The following is a 14,213-nucleotide window of genomic DNA, read 5'->3' on the forward strand; positions in this document are numbered from 1 at the left end:
TCCCGAACACTCTATGAGATGTAGGTATTATTATTATCCTCGTTCTGTAGCTGGTGCAGCTGAGGGTGAGAAAGCAGAGTCACCGGAGCAAGTTGAGATTGCTCGGCCAATCGACAGCAGAGTAGGGCTCAAAGCCCTCCAAGTCTGTGCTGTTCAGACCTGAGTGGCGTCCCCTTCAAGGTCCTAGTCGATCCCAGTTTGGGAAACACCGGCCAAAGAAACCAGAGTTTCATCTCTGGAAGTTTCTTTCCATTCTGAGTTATCAGTACCTGGAAAATTTGTCATTAAAAGAAGTAAAAACATTTTTTAATCATTAAAGTTAAAACTCAAAACTTTTCTTAGCCTCCAAATTGAGAACTGCTGGATTCATACCATGGGAGTCTGGAGGCAGAGAAACTAGTTAGGAAGCAGTTACTGGGGTCCAGGTGAAATATGAGTGGTGAGAGCTGAGGCAGGAGGAGGGAGTGGAGAGACGATGGAATCCAGGTGGTCTCAGTCAGTTGCCAGGACTTGGAAGGTAGGCATGGTGGCCAGCAAAGGGGAGGGATTTTAGGTGGACTTCGCTTTCTCGCTTGGGAGGCCGGCAATGAGAGTGTCATTCCTGACGTGGAGGAGGTCTGTTTATGTTTTGGGTTTTTTTTGAGGTGCTTTTGACACATCAGGGTGGTTTGGAGTTACAGGAATGGAGATCCTATACCAGAGTTCAAGTTAGGGGTCTGGACTTGTAACTGGGGAAAAGGGATCAGAAAGGGGCACTTGAATTAGAACAAGGACTAGGATGTTAGGACAGAAGTAAAGGAACTTCAGAAGCGAGAGCTGGTCAACCATTTGTCTCAAGAATTGGGGTTCCTGGGCTTTCCTCCCTTCCCTGCTTCTTGCTTTGTAGAGTTTCTCTGGGCTGAAACTGACTATGTGTAAAATAGGTGGGTTAGGAAAGCCCTTTCTAATAGCTGGTGACCCTTGGGGGAGGTTGATGATCTCATTTTAGTTTCTGTTGTTGTTTTGAAAGCAGTTCTACAATATTCATTTTTAAAAGATTCATTGAATTAATTATATGTGTCCAGATATGCTCATTGATAATGATTTTGATGGGACTGATTTCTCTTTAAGCCTAGAAATGTTTGAAAACTTTAGAAAACAGAGAAAGTCATAGAAAAGTACAAAAAAACACCTACAGGCTTGTGACCCATTATTGGAGTTCTGATATATTTTCTTCTAGGCTTTTTGCATGTATTTTAAAACTTTTTTTTTTAATTAAGCTTTTTGTTTTGAGACCACTGTAGATCTATGTGCATTTGTAAGCACTAGTTCAGACAGATCCCATGTTACCCTTTTACCTGGTTTCCCTTGATGATAACATCTTGCAAAACTGGACCACAGTATCGCAACCAGGGTATCAGATAGTTGAGGTACAGAACCTTTGGATCCAGCAGGCTACCCCACGCCCCACCCACCCGTCTTAGCCTCCAGCCGCACCAGTCTGGCCTTCATTTGCTCTCATTGGCTCATTTCAAGAATGCCAACCTGGGATTGGCTTTTTCAGCTTTTGCCTGTTACAGATAAAGCTGCCCTGAACATGGACGTGTAAATTTTTTGTGCCGACGTCAGCTTTCATTTATTCAGAAAAAATGCCCAAGAGTACAGTTGCTGGTGTGTGTGTGGGGGTATGTGTATGCCTCTGTGCTTGCCCTTGTGTGTGTTTAAAAAAATAAACCTAGGATTATACCGTACGTGTGCACAGTATAATTTCATCATAAATTTACCTTAGTATACCTCTATCATGAAAACACATTAGAAAATAGTTATCTTTTTCTTAACACTGAATTCAGCGTGGAAAGGCTAGCTTGAGGAACGTGAAGACCGTCCTTTTCAGGGTAGGTTGGGCCCGCCTGGTGGTGGCAGCAACGAGAAAGGTTTAGAAGACATAACCTAGCACAGCTGGAACAGGCATGATTTTACTTTGCACAGAAGATTTTCCTAAACTTTTCTGTTATGGAAAAAAAAAAGTAGTAGAGTTTAGCATTTAAAAGAAATCTGTACAGGGACTTCCCTGGCGGCCCAGTGGTTAAGACTCTGCACTGTCAGTGCAGGGGGCACAGGTTCGATCCCTGGTCGGGGCACTAAGATCCCACATGCTGCACGGTGTGGCCAATAAATAAATGAAATAAATCTGTACATAATTCTTGTATAAAATCACAATTCCTAATGTGTATAAGTGCCGATTTGAGATCTTATTTTCCCTAATATGCAGATACTCTAGGATGTTCTTTTGTGTGTGCGTGTTTGTGTACTAGTCATTCCTTCCAACCATGCCAGCTCACTATGACCGTTAACCTTTTTCTTTGCGGTTCGCCAAGGAGGGGTCAGGGCCAGTGTATCGTCTGGGCCTTCCTTCGGGGCTGGTACAAGTGAGCGAGCTGCTTTTCGCACTGCTGGTGGCGTAGCAAGGCTCTGCGGGTCCATGGGCAGATGCGCCGTCCACAGGTTAGCTTCCGGGGTGTCTTAGGCTTCTTGGACCCTTAATTCTCTCCATCTGCCTGCACACTCTGCAGTGTCCTCGGAGAGTTCAGGCTCAGTGGTTAAGACTGGCTGTTAGTGACTGTTAGCCGGAGCCTCCTGACTTTGTTGGGTTGGACATATCACTGCTGATGCTTTTGGCGGTGGTATTTGTGCACGTGAAAGCAGGAAGACACCCTCCATTTGGGGAACGGCAGTGCGTGTAGCGATCGCTCCCAGTGGTGATTCAGACACTGCTTTCACGTGGAGTTTCTAGAAAGTTGGCCTCTTCGAATTGCATTTTGTAGTGAGATTGTTCTTTAATCTTGTCTCTCGAACAGCAGTCTCAGTGTCACATTTGGTACTGACTTGTCCGTGATGATGCGTAGGTACAAGTGTCTGCCCCCCTTAGCTGCTTACGTAGCCCTCGGTCCCTTAGGTCCGAGACCAAGTGCCACTGCCGTGCACAGAGCCCCCGCCTCAGCCGCCCTCTGCTACGCGGATGCCCTGTGCTGTGTCTCAGCTTTGTATCGGCTCTTGCCTGGCTGTGGTCTGTCCCACGTGGCCAGTTCCCATCCGACCCTGGGACTTTCCTCTGTGACAGACCCCACCGTGTGGTTAGGATTGTCTGTTTATTTTTCTGATCCCTCGTTGGTCAGTAAGCTGTTTGCAGGAAGCCATTTAATCCATCATTGTATTCCTGGGCTCCAGCTCACAGCCTGGCACGAATGACCGAGGGAGCCGGACAGAGTCAATCAATGAAAAATCACAGAATAAGTGAGGGATTAAACCCAGCACACGGGGAGGGCGGTGCACTGTGTGCTTTCCCCTCCCCCTCTCCACTCCTGCTCTCCTTCAAAGGGCCAGGGTTCTTAACCATTGACTCCATTGAACGTGCCAGGGATTGCCAACCAGTTAGTGGCAGAGCTGGAATTCAAAAGGCTGCCTCTGACCTAGCGTCCCCCTAAAGTGGGATGCACCTTTTCCATGGTCCCAAGGAACTGAATGCTAGCTGTGCTGTGTGCTATGGGGTAGGTTTCCTAACTTCTCTGAATCTTCTTGAATTGATTCTTTAAGAAATGAGCAGTGGCGTTTCCTCCCCTGCTGAGGATCAGATGTGCCTGACGCATGCAGCCAGTGCTCAATGAGTACCAGTGCCCTCTGTCCACCCTTCTTTGCTATTTTGCTGTTATACCCGAATGTCATGCACTGCGCCATACTGGGCGTTGAAAACCCACGGACAGTTTAAATGACTTAATCTCACAACCCGTTTGGGTCTCTGAAAAAGAAAATAATCTTTGTTTTATCTATAATTAGAAGTCAGTTATCTCACAAACTCAAGGGGGAGGTTAACGTCACAGAATCTTTATTTATATAATGATCATTTTACCCCCCGTGCCATGTAATTAAGATGACAAATTTGAGCTGAAAGCAAAGCACTGGTGCCACCCTCCCCCCCCCCGCACACTAGGAGAGTACACGTGTAGCATTTTGCCTTTGATTAGATTCTAATGGAAATTTCTACTGGACTTCACATTTTTGTGTTCCAGATACTTTCTCCAGTCTGCTGGGGCAGCAGCAAAACAGGCCAAGGCAGAGTTTCAGTGAAGTAGGTGGCTTTCTTCTGCAGCTTGTCCTAAGATTATAGCCAGTGAGGGTTGGGGTCCGTGAAGCTTGACATGAGGAAGCTTGTTTTTGGTTTACATGATCGCTCACTTTGGCCACACGTCAGGAGGCAAAGGTCTTAACCCTTCTCGTCGATCACGCTTTAATTTATGAGCCAGTAAACGAAAGAAAGATGGAAAGAAAACTAAGAGAGTCCTCCGCCCTGAAACAGTGTGGAGTTCCAGAGAAAATCTAAACAAGGCCAGCCGGGTTTGTGCAAAGGGATTAAAATGGAAGAAGAAAGCATTGTGTCAAATAGTTTTCAGCAGATACCGTGCTGGTCAAGATCATCGTAAAGAACGTAGAACTGAATGAGCCGCCCGCCCTCTCCCGCCCCTCACGGCTGGTGTTCAGGCCCTTGTCTGAAGAGCAGGGGTCCCTCTGTCTCTAAGACTCTGGATTCTTTGCTTAGAGAATGTTCTGCGTTGTTCCTTACACCATGACCCCCTTACAGGAATTGCTCCCTTTTACTAAGCCCTCGTTGGTGCCGATTGCTGTGACTTTTACTTACGTTATGTGCTGTAGCTTTCGCAGTAATTCTGTGAGTAAGGATCATTATCATCATTTTTCTTTATTAGTGGGGAAAATCACGGGCCAGGGAAGTTAAGTGTGTGGCTCATCGTTCCTGAGCTATAAAAGCATAGATCTAGGAGAACGGAGTCCAGCCAGGTCTGACTCCAAGGCCATGTTTCGGTCATTACCCGACTCTGCTTCTCCTTGTGTGTATACCCATTTTGAAGGCCGGGATCTTTCATTCAGTATTTACTGAGTCTGTGTCGTGGACCGGGGCTGGGCACTGAGGAACAAGATAGGCCTGCTTCCTGCCTTTGTAGAGTTTTCAAACTGAGTTTTCACGATAGTGAGGTGTGAAGTCAGTTCAGAGGGCCACACCTGACATTTAAAAGAAATAGAAAATATTGGGATGCAGCAAACATTGTGGTGTCTTACGAAACTCGTATGAAACTCTGCGTATGGTAGTTTACGGTGTAAAACACATTTTCCTCGGTAGGTTGTGGTCCAAAGAGTTGAAAGATACTGACCAGAGGTCTCAGAGTTGCGGGGGGAGATGGTTTTGAAACGAGGAAGATAATAGGTTAGATGAGTGACTACAAACTGGCATAGGAGCTATGAAGACAGCACACATGATAGAATAAGGAGGAAGGTGGCAGGGTGCCCCTCAGACAAGACCCCTGGTGCCTTCTGAGAGGGTAACGTTTGGGCGGAGACGTCCAGGAGGAGAGTAATGGGATGTCAGTGGCCCAGAACAGCAGGTACAAGAACCCTGGGTCAGGGAGACAGAGGTGGAAATAGTGTGGACCATATTGTCTGACTATAATGTAGTACAATTAGAAAATAATAACATCTGTAACTCTACAAAACAGAAATAGAGTTGCAGATGTAGAAAATAAACATACGGTTGCCAGAGGGTAAGGGGGGGAGGGGTAAATTGGAGGATTGGGATTGACATATACACACTACTATATATAGAATAAATAACTGATAAGAACCTAGCGTGTAGCACAGGGAACGCTACTCAGTACTCTGTAATGGCCTATATGGGAAAAGAATCTAAAAAAGAGCGGATATATGTCTATGTATAACAGATTTACTTTGCTATACACCTGAAGCTAATATAGCATTGTAAATCAACTATACTCCAATAAAAATTTAAGAAAGAAGAAAATAATAAAAAATATAAGCAAACCCCGTTGCCTAGTAACCATCATCATCTTTATCACCATCACCCTTCCTAACTTGGGTCAAATACGAATCAAAAACTAAATTATATAATATTGTCGTGCTGACCTTTGATTTACCTCTATTAAATGTTTTTATTTTTAAAATTGTTTACAAAAGATTTGTCTTTATTTTATGAAAGGTTTTGCTTATGGCTTGGCTGACTCATCAATTTTTCCTGGTATGTACCTAGACATCTGGTTGGATGGCATACCAGGGCATTCCTAGACTGGGGTATCTCCACCTTGGCTTCCTGGCATTTGGGCTGGATAATTCTTTGATGTTTATAGCAGCATTCCTGGCCTTTGCTGACGGGATGCTGCCATCCTTTCCCCTCTCCCACAGTTGTGACAACCAAAAATGTTTACAAAACTTGCCAACTGCGCCCTGGGGGGCAAAGTTGAGAACTGCTCTAGAAGAAACGCCAGGCTCACGGGAGATGAAGTTGCCCACATTGAGAACACCCTCTATCCCATCCGTCCATCAGGAGAGGACATGATGAGGGTTTTTTGGTTTTTTTGTTTCTTTTTCTTTCTCTTTAATCAGAAAAGTTACATTTTTATGACTGCGGTTTCCTAACGAATTGTAATACGGGAAATCTGTGTGTATCACTATAGACAATAAAAACTCTCATGTGAGCGTGATGGGGGTTTCCTGCCATATTTGTTCTATCCTAAGATTAAAATAAAAGGGGAGGGCTTCCCTGGTGGCGCCGTGGTTGAGAATCCGCCTGCCGATGCAGGGGACACGGGTTCATGCCCGGGTCTGGGAAGATCCCACATGCAGCGGAGCGGCTGGGCCCGTGAGCCATGGCCGCTGAGCCTGCGCGTCCGGAGCCCGTGCTCTGCAACGGGAGAGGCCACAGCAGTGAGAGGCCCGCGTACCACAAAAATAAATAAATAAATAAATAAATAAATAAAAGGGGATTGACAATGGCTCAGCTGTTTTTTTAATCTAATTAATTGACTTCATGCCTTTTCATTTTTTCAGACAGAAGTGGACCCAGCATTGGGCAGACCTTCTCTCAGTTGTTTTTCCAATCGTGTTGATTGGTGGCCCTTGTTCTGCTGCCACACTTAATCCAGTCTGTCTTGTGACCAGTGGCTTGTAGTTCTATAACAGGAGCTATTTGTTCTGAGGCCCGTTTTTTTCTAAATTGACTTCCTGTCCATTAATCGTCTATATTTTGCTCCTTTGCTTAACCATACCACCGTTCTTCTAGTATATGCCCCGTCAAAGTCACTCAGTTTATTTTGAGGTGGGTTTTGAGGAATTCATTTTGTTATTGTTTTTGGCTGTTGTTTGTTTCCAAAAATTTCCTGTGAAAAGAATTCCATTCTTTAAACCTAGAATTTTCTTTTTTGCTGTTTGGGGATTATCTTGTGCGGCTAGTACGCTGTTCGTCGTTGCCTAGGAATGACTGTTGGTAGTTCAGGGGGCTCTCCTGAAAAATTCTTGAATAAGATTGTGAGTCTTATTAATCCTTTGAAATATTTCCAAATTAGGTGTTTATTCAACCAGTATGCTTTAACACAGTGAATGCAGGGGGCTGTCTCCATTCCTTACTTCCTTAGTGTTCCTACTTGGATGTTACGTGATCGGTGAGGTATCCTCAAACACAACATAAAGTAACCCCTCTGGGTGCTTAATCACCTTACACTCATTTATGTCTTCGTAGCTATTCATCACTATCTGCACGATGCTATATATTTACTTGTCCATTTCTGTTTTTTCCTTCCCTTTACTGGAATGTAAGCTGTATTCCCGATGCTTAGAACATACCAGTAAATAGTTGCTTGAATGTATGGATTTTGTTAATTTATCGGACACTTATCAATGTGCCAGGCACCACTGTAAAATCTTTACAGATATTAACCCATCACTGAATGCATGGTCCTCCCTGCCTTTCCGTCACAAATACATTTTCTCTGCTATCCCATTTTTCTTTGAAATAATCACTGTTTCGAGCAGCTGCAGGCCTCTGTCTTGGCATGATAGTTCTATCTTTTCTGTTCCCAGTCTCTTGTTTTTGTAACTGTTATCTTCCGTCATGATTCTGTCTCCCTGAGGTCAGAAGGAATAGTGCAAGTTCTCTTGATTTTCCCACTCCTGGAATGGCCATGTGCCCACATCTGTGTGTGCCTAGAAACATACGAGGAAGTCGAATGTACAAAGGTGGGGACTCTATTTACAGTTTTAGCCATTTTTGCAGAGACCAGGTGCCCAGCTCTGAGCTGCTTACTTGGACTCATGCATTGCCTTGCTGTTCCCAGAGCGTTAAAAAAGACAATAAGGGCTTCCCTGGTGGCGCAGCGGTTGAGAGTCTGCCTGCCGATGCAGGGGACACGGGTTCGTGCCCGGGTCTGGGAAGATCCCACATGCAGCGGAGCGGCTGGGCCCGTGAGCCATGGCCGCTGAGCCTGCGCTGAGCCTGAGAACTGCTCTAGGGAACCAGTCCGGGAAGATCTCACATGCCGTGGAGCGGCTGGGCCCGTGAGCCGTGGCCGCTGAGCCTGCACGTCTGGAGCCTGTGCTCCGCAATGGGAGAGGCCACAACAGTGAGAGGCCCGCGTACCGCAAAAAAAAAAAAAAAAAAAAAAAAAGACAATGAAATGTTTACATATGACATAAGTATTTAGTCGTTATGTAAATCTTCAGTGGCAGTTGTAGGGTGTGTATGGTTATTTCCAAAAAGCAGAATCACTAGAAATGCAGAAAACAATTGTAATATTCTAAATTATTTCTGTCCTCCAATTCTGGAATTCTCAGTATACTCAGAGACAGTGAGTAGGAAAAGGGTTCACGATGGGAGGGACTTGCTGATGTGGAGTGAGTCTGCAGGGGCTTGAGCAGGAGGTAGTTGTGCTGGTGCCCTGTCGTCTTCCCTACAAGAAAATTGTCCTGGGGAACTTGTGGAACTGCCTTGCCCTCGTGTTGGCAGGAGTGCTGAGCCAGCAGGGTGAGGAGGTCCCCCTGGTGCTGAGTGCAGAGGGTGACACGACACTGCTCTGCACCCCTCAGCTGGCCACGGGCTAGCCTCACGGTCACCGTAGGGAAAAACCCAAGTACACTGCTCAGTTGTAGTGTTTCTGGAAAACCTGCCCAGATTGGCCCCATAGGCATAGAGCGAGCTGGGGAAGGGCAGAGAGTTTCAGCCGTTCGCTTCTGGCAGTTTCCAGGCTACTCTCAGCCTAAATCTGTTTCTTTAATTTTCTTCCATGGTGTTGATGAGTTAAAGTGAAGGACTGGTGTCCTCAGTGTTCCTACACTCTGGAATTTCCTGCACATTTTTCTTTAATACCTGGTTATCCTGGCTGTGGCGCAGCCCACGTTGCACGCACTCCCTCAGTGGCCACAGGCCTGTCCTACCCTGTGGGGCGCTTACGTGGCACGGTGGGCCCCTTGCCGGGAGGCGGGAACCACACATCTCCTGGCGGATGTCTGTGTCCAGGAGGCAGCTGGGGAAAGTGGCTGGGCCTCAGAAGAGATGTCTGGGGTCTACCCTGGCCTCAAGCAGTTTCTCAGGACTGGTTTTGACTGATTCTTGTGGTTCATGTGGCAGAAACGCCACGGCTGAAGTTTTCATTTTTCTCTGGAAAAATAAAACATGCCACTTTTTGTGGCTTATGGAAACCATTGGGTTGGTACTTCTGCCTTTCTTAGTGTGTCATTCCCTTTTTCAGTAACATACCGTTTGTTGCCATGAAGGCAACTGGTTGATATTTTAAAATAGAGCTCCCCGACCTGCAGATAGTATTCGAAAAAGTTGTGTTGTGTGTATGTGGACACGTGAGCACGTGTGCTTATGAAGACTGCATTTTTCGTGTTATTTACATCTTGCTCTTACATCTTGGTGTTTGTATTTCAAGGATGAATATAGTAAAAGTATACAATGAATAAATAGGAGGTAGCCTCCATCGCTGAATGATTCTTTTATGTACAGGAGTTTGTGAAACTGGTCAGACTGGTCAGTGGATGGAGCTGACTGGATGTGATTAATCCTCGACCCAACCAGTGGTGATAAAAGAGCCCCGTGTAGATTTTAGAAACACATGCACATTCTGTGATCAGTCCTACAGTATCAGAGTTGTCTTGTGTACACGCTACGACACGTATGCAGCACTCACCACTGGTGTCTGGAATTTAAAGGAAGACAGGCTGTTAAGCAGGCAACCCAGTTGTATTTTACATTTGAGAGGATTTGTTTTGCCTGAAGATCACGTGAATGCTGTATATCTCAGTTGAGAGGGGATCATGTCCAAGGATATTTTTCAGACATTCCTGACGAGATGTGTTTCAGTGTCTGAACACATGTACAGACTGTATGGTGGATTTGTGTAACACTTAAATTGAAGGGCTTTATTAAGAAGCTTTGAAATATAGCACATGGTCCTTTGAATATATTATATAGTGAAATCAAATTACTTTCTGAAAGCGTGGTCAGCCAGCTTCTTAACCGTTACTGCTTTATGTCAGTGGTACAAAAGTGAACTGAAAATTTCTCGTTTCTGTGATTCCCAAAGGATGTTTAGTACTTGAACTATTCACGTCTTTTAGGAACATCTAATGTCAATTTTCAAAATAACTGCTACCTTTAAAGATAGGTAGGCGGCATAAAGGAAGTGAAAGAGTTCTCTGCAGTCTGTTTTTTGCTGGTGGATTCTGGATCTTTTTGCTGGTACCGTACTGAGGTCGTATTGTAAGTTGGGGGAAATGTCGTGGAAACTGTTCATCGCTGATAACTAAACCGTTGAATTCCTTCCCCCCCACCAGGTCTTCACATACAAGCAGAGCACAATTACACACCAGAAGGTGATGGCTATGGACCCCATAGATGAGCAGGGCGTGGATGACATGGCCACCTTGACCGAGCTCCACGGGGGTGCCATTATGCATAACCTGTACCAGCGCTACAAGAGAAACCAAATCTATGTAAGTTCCACTTGCATGTCCTTAAAAAATCCCTCCAGTTCAGTTTTTTTTTTTTTTGGTCCTGCAATGCGGCATGTGGGATCTCAGTTCCCCCAGTTCCCCGACCAGGGATCGAGCCCACACCCCCTGCAGTGGAAGCGTGGAGTCTTAACCACTGGACCACCAGGGAAGTTACCCACATCCCTCCAGTTTGAGTCAATGTTTATTTTTGTCTTCAGAGAGTATTTCCTTTAGAGAACTTCTAGTTAATCTAAGTAAAATTATGTTTTCAGGTGTTTTGCCAAATTAGAGACTAGATCCATAAATCATGTTCTCATGTTGATTGCCTTGATTTTATGAGGGGGATAACTTTATGTCGAAGGGTAATGTGACCCCCTTCTTCTTGTGAGTGCATTCTCTCCGTAAGTGTTCTGTTTCATAAAGACGTCACGCAGACCGGTTTGACTTCCTCAATTAAGGGCTGGGGGAAAATGTGGCTTTGCAAACAAGCAGAGCTCAAGCTTCTTTTCTCATTTTCTTGATTTCTGTCCCTTTATGGATTTTCACTTTTCTTTTCTGACAATGGAGCCCATCTAGGGGGATATTTATTTATTATTTTTATACAGCTTTTAAAGGTTACTTTCCATTTACGGTTATCACAAAATATTGGCTGTGTTCCCCGTGTTGTACAGTACCTCCTTGAGCCTACCTTACACCCAATAGTTTGTACCTTCCACTCCCCCCACCCCCTATATCGCCTCTTACCCCCTCCTCACTGGTAACCACTAGTGCTCTATATCTGTGAGTCTGCTTCTTGTATGTTATATTCACTAGTTTGTCGTATTTTTTAGATTCCACGTATAAGTGATATCATACAGTATTTGTCTTTCTCTGTCTTATTTCACTTAGCATAATGCCTTCCAAGGCCATCCATGTTGCTGCAAATTTCATTCTTTTTTATGGCTGAGTAGTATTCCATCGTATGTATGTATGTACCACATCCTCTTTATCCATTCATCTGTTGATGGACACTTAGGTTGCCTCCATATCTTGGCAGTTCTAAATAATGCTATGAACATTGGGGCGCATGTATCTTTTTGAATTAGTGTTTTTGTTTTTGGGGGATTATATACCCAGGAGTGGAATTGCTGGGTCATGTGGAAGTTCTATTTTTAGTTTTTTTTTTTTTTGAGAAACCACCGTACTGTTTTCCACAGTGGCTGCACCAATTTACATTCCCATCAACAGTGTATGAAGGTCCCAGGCTTCCCTGGTGGCGCAGTGGTTAAGAATCTGCCTGCCAGTGCAGGGGACACGGGTTCGAGCCCTGGTCTGGGAGGATCCCACATGCCGCAGAGCAGCTGGGCCCGTGCGCCACGACTGCTGAGCCTGCGCTATAGAGACTGCGAGCCACAACTACCGAGGCCCACGTGCCTAGAGCCTGTGCTCCGCAGCAAGAGAAGCCGCCGCAGTGAGAAGCCCATGCACAGCGGCGAGGAGTGGCCCCTGCTCACCGCAGCTGGAGAGGGCCCGCTAGCAGCAGTGAAGACCCAGTGCAGCCAAAGATAAATAAGTAAATAAAACCAAAAAAACCCAGTGTATGAAGGTTCCATCTAGGGGGATATTTGGGTTCAAGGGAACCCGTCTTATTTGTGGGATTGCTATTTTGATTGGAGGCATGTCCTTGTATAAAAGGCAGTCCTGCACATGTTCCCCTTAATTGTTATGAAGTGTGACTCTGCTTATCTTATAAAAGTAATATCTAAAAATCACTTCTATAGTAATCCCTTTTTGACATTAAAGTACATAAATTACTTTATCTGTCAAGAATGATTGACCTACAGACTTTCTCTTTTCCATCTGCCTGTTAGTCTTTATAGTAACCTGGGCAACTGCTGGTAGGTGTTTATTTTTCAAGTCACGTTCAAATTCATACAGTTTTTTTTTAAAAAACACCAAATTTTAATACTGTAAAAACCCTTGATGTTTTAGTAATTTTTGTTCTTCAGGAGTTAATGTTTAATTTTGGCAGTATGCCTGTGATTATGATGAATAGCGATATCACCCTTTCAAATAGCTAGCAGGTGCTGAGACTCAAGGCCCTCTCCGTATTGGGGTTCCTCTAATTTATCCTCCCTTAGACCAGGAGAGGAGAATTGGGGAAGAGGAGGAATTAGATATTTGTGGGTTTACTGTGAAATTTTCCTCAGCTTTAAAGAAAGGATGTTTATTTGCCTTGTTTTTAGATTGGAAAAGTGTCATTTTTGCCAGAGTGACCTAATGTTTGCCACATGTCTTCAAACAGCCCTGCCTAGAGAAATTCAGTCGCGTTCTAGTCCTCTGACTGGCTGCGCTTATGTTAAGTCCATATATTACAGCATTTTCCATATGCTCTTCAGAAAAGGTAGCATTCATACACGTTTACGTAAAAATGGCTGTGTATTCCATTCTGCGCACGTGCTCGCAGAACACACGTGCATTTACTCCCCTCTGTCTGCATCTCAGACACCTCCTCCTTTCCACCTCTACCGGTGTCCAGGGAACCGTGTACCGTGCCTGCGTTATTAGCATTAAGTATTTGACACTGCCATGTAACTTTGTTTACACAGCAGTTTCCTTGCTCGGTTGGTCAAGGACCTGTTTTGTCTTTTTTGAGCCAAGGACAGTGCAAGGCACCTGGCAGTGGTGCGACAAATGTTTGTAAAACAAATGCCACTCCTATTAGAAATAACATAGTTGATGATAAAGGTGAAGCTAGATTTAAATTTTCTTTATTGGTATCTGTCCTTTACAAGTGAATATTTCAGAACTCATATTCTTCCGTCTATAGATGCAAGTTCTTGTTACACATTTAGTAGTCAAGAAAAAGTAAGTCAATTAGCGGGAAAAAAACTACCGAAGAGGCTTAAAAGGCAGAGCCCTTTAAAAGTCTGTTCCCCAGCCCCATCATGATGATGTTGTAAACCTGACAGCTTAAACTGCCCAGTAAACCACGTGAATAGGATCTTGGTCTTTTTTCCTGGGATGAAGACCTTTTCCCTCCCCTTTGAGGGAAACACACAGGATTTTTTGGTACATTCAGTTTACAGCTCAGTTCAGTTCATTATACCCTTATATGCCTTCCTTTCAGGACCTAGATAATTGTATTATTATCCATAGGGCAGCCACCTCGATTTTCATTGCTGAAGCTGTTTGCAGTGGGTGCTGGTACCTACCAGACTCTGCCCCAACAAGACAAAACCACCACCTTTGAGGAAAGCACAGCCTTTTCACCTCTTATCCCAGCTCTGAGTGGTGCTTGTCCGTATCTTTAAAAGAGGGAAAAAATGACTTATAACAGAGGTGCTGTATTAGTTTTCTTTTGCTGGCTTAACGAATTACCATAACTGTCTTGCAGTTCTGTA

General features: G+C 44.7%; 1 protein-coding gene across 1 annotated transcript in view; it reads left to right on the plus strand.

Annotated features, from left to right (window-relative positions):
• The window catches only part of MYO10 (myosin X), a 219,594-nt gene that overhangs the window by 89,285 nt on the left and 116,096 nt on the right, over nt 1-14,213 (plus strand). Inside the window, exon 3 of the mRNA XM_060009646.1 lies at nt 10,672-10,830. Within this exon, the coding sequence (XP_059865629.1) occupies nt 10,672-10,830 (159 nt within the window). The remainder of the gene's footprint in view (nt 1-10,671; nt 10,831-14,213) is intronic.

Source organism: Delphinus delphis, chromosome 3 (assembly GCF_949987515.2).
Source record: "Delphinus delphis chromosome 3, mDelDel1.2, whole genome shotgun sequence".
In the NCBI taxonomy this organism is placed as follows: domain Eukaryota; kingdom Metazoa; phylum Chordata; class Mammalia; order Artiodactyla; family Delphinidae; genus Delphinus; species Delphinus delphis.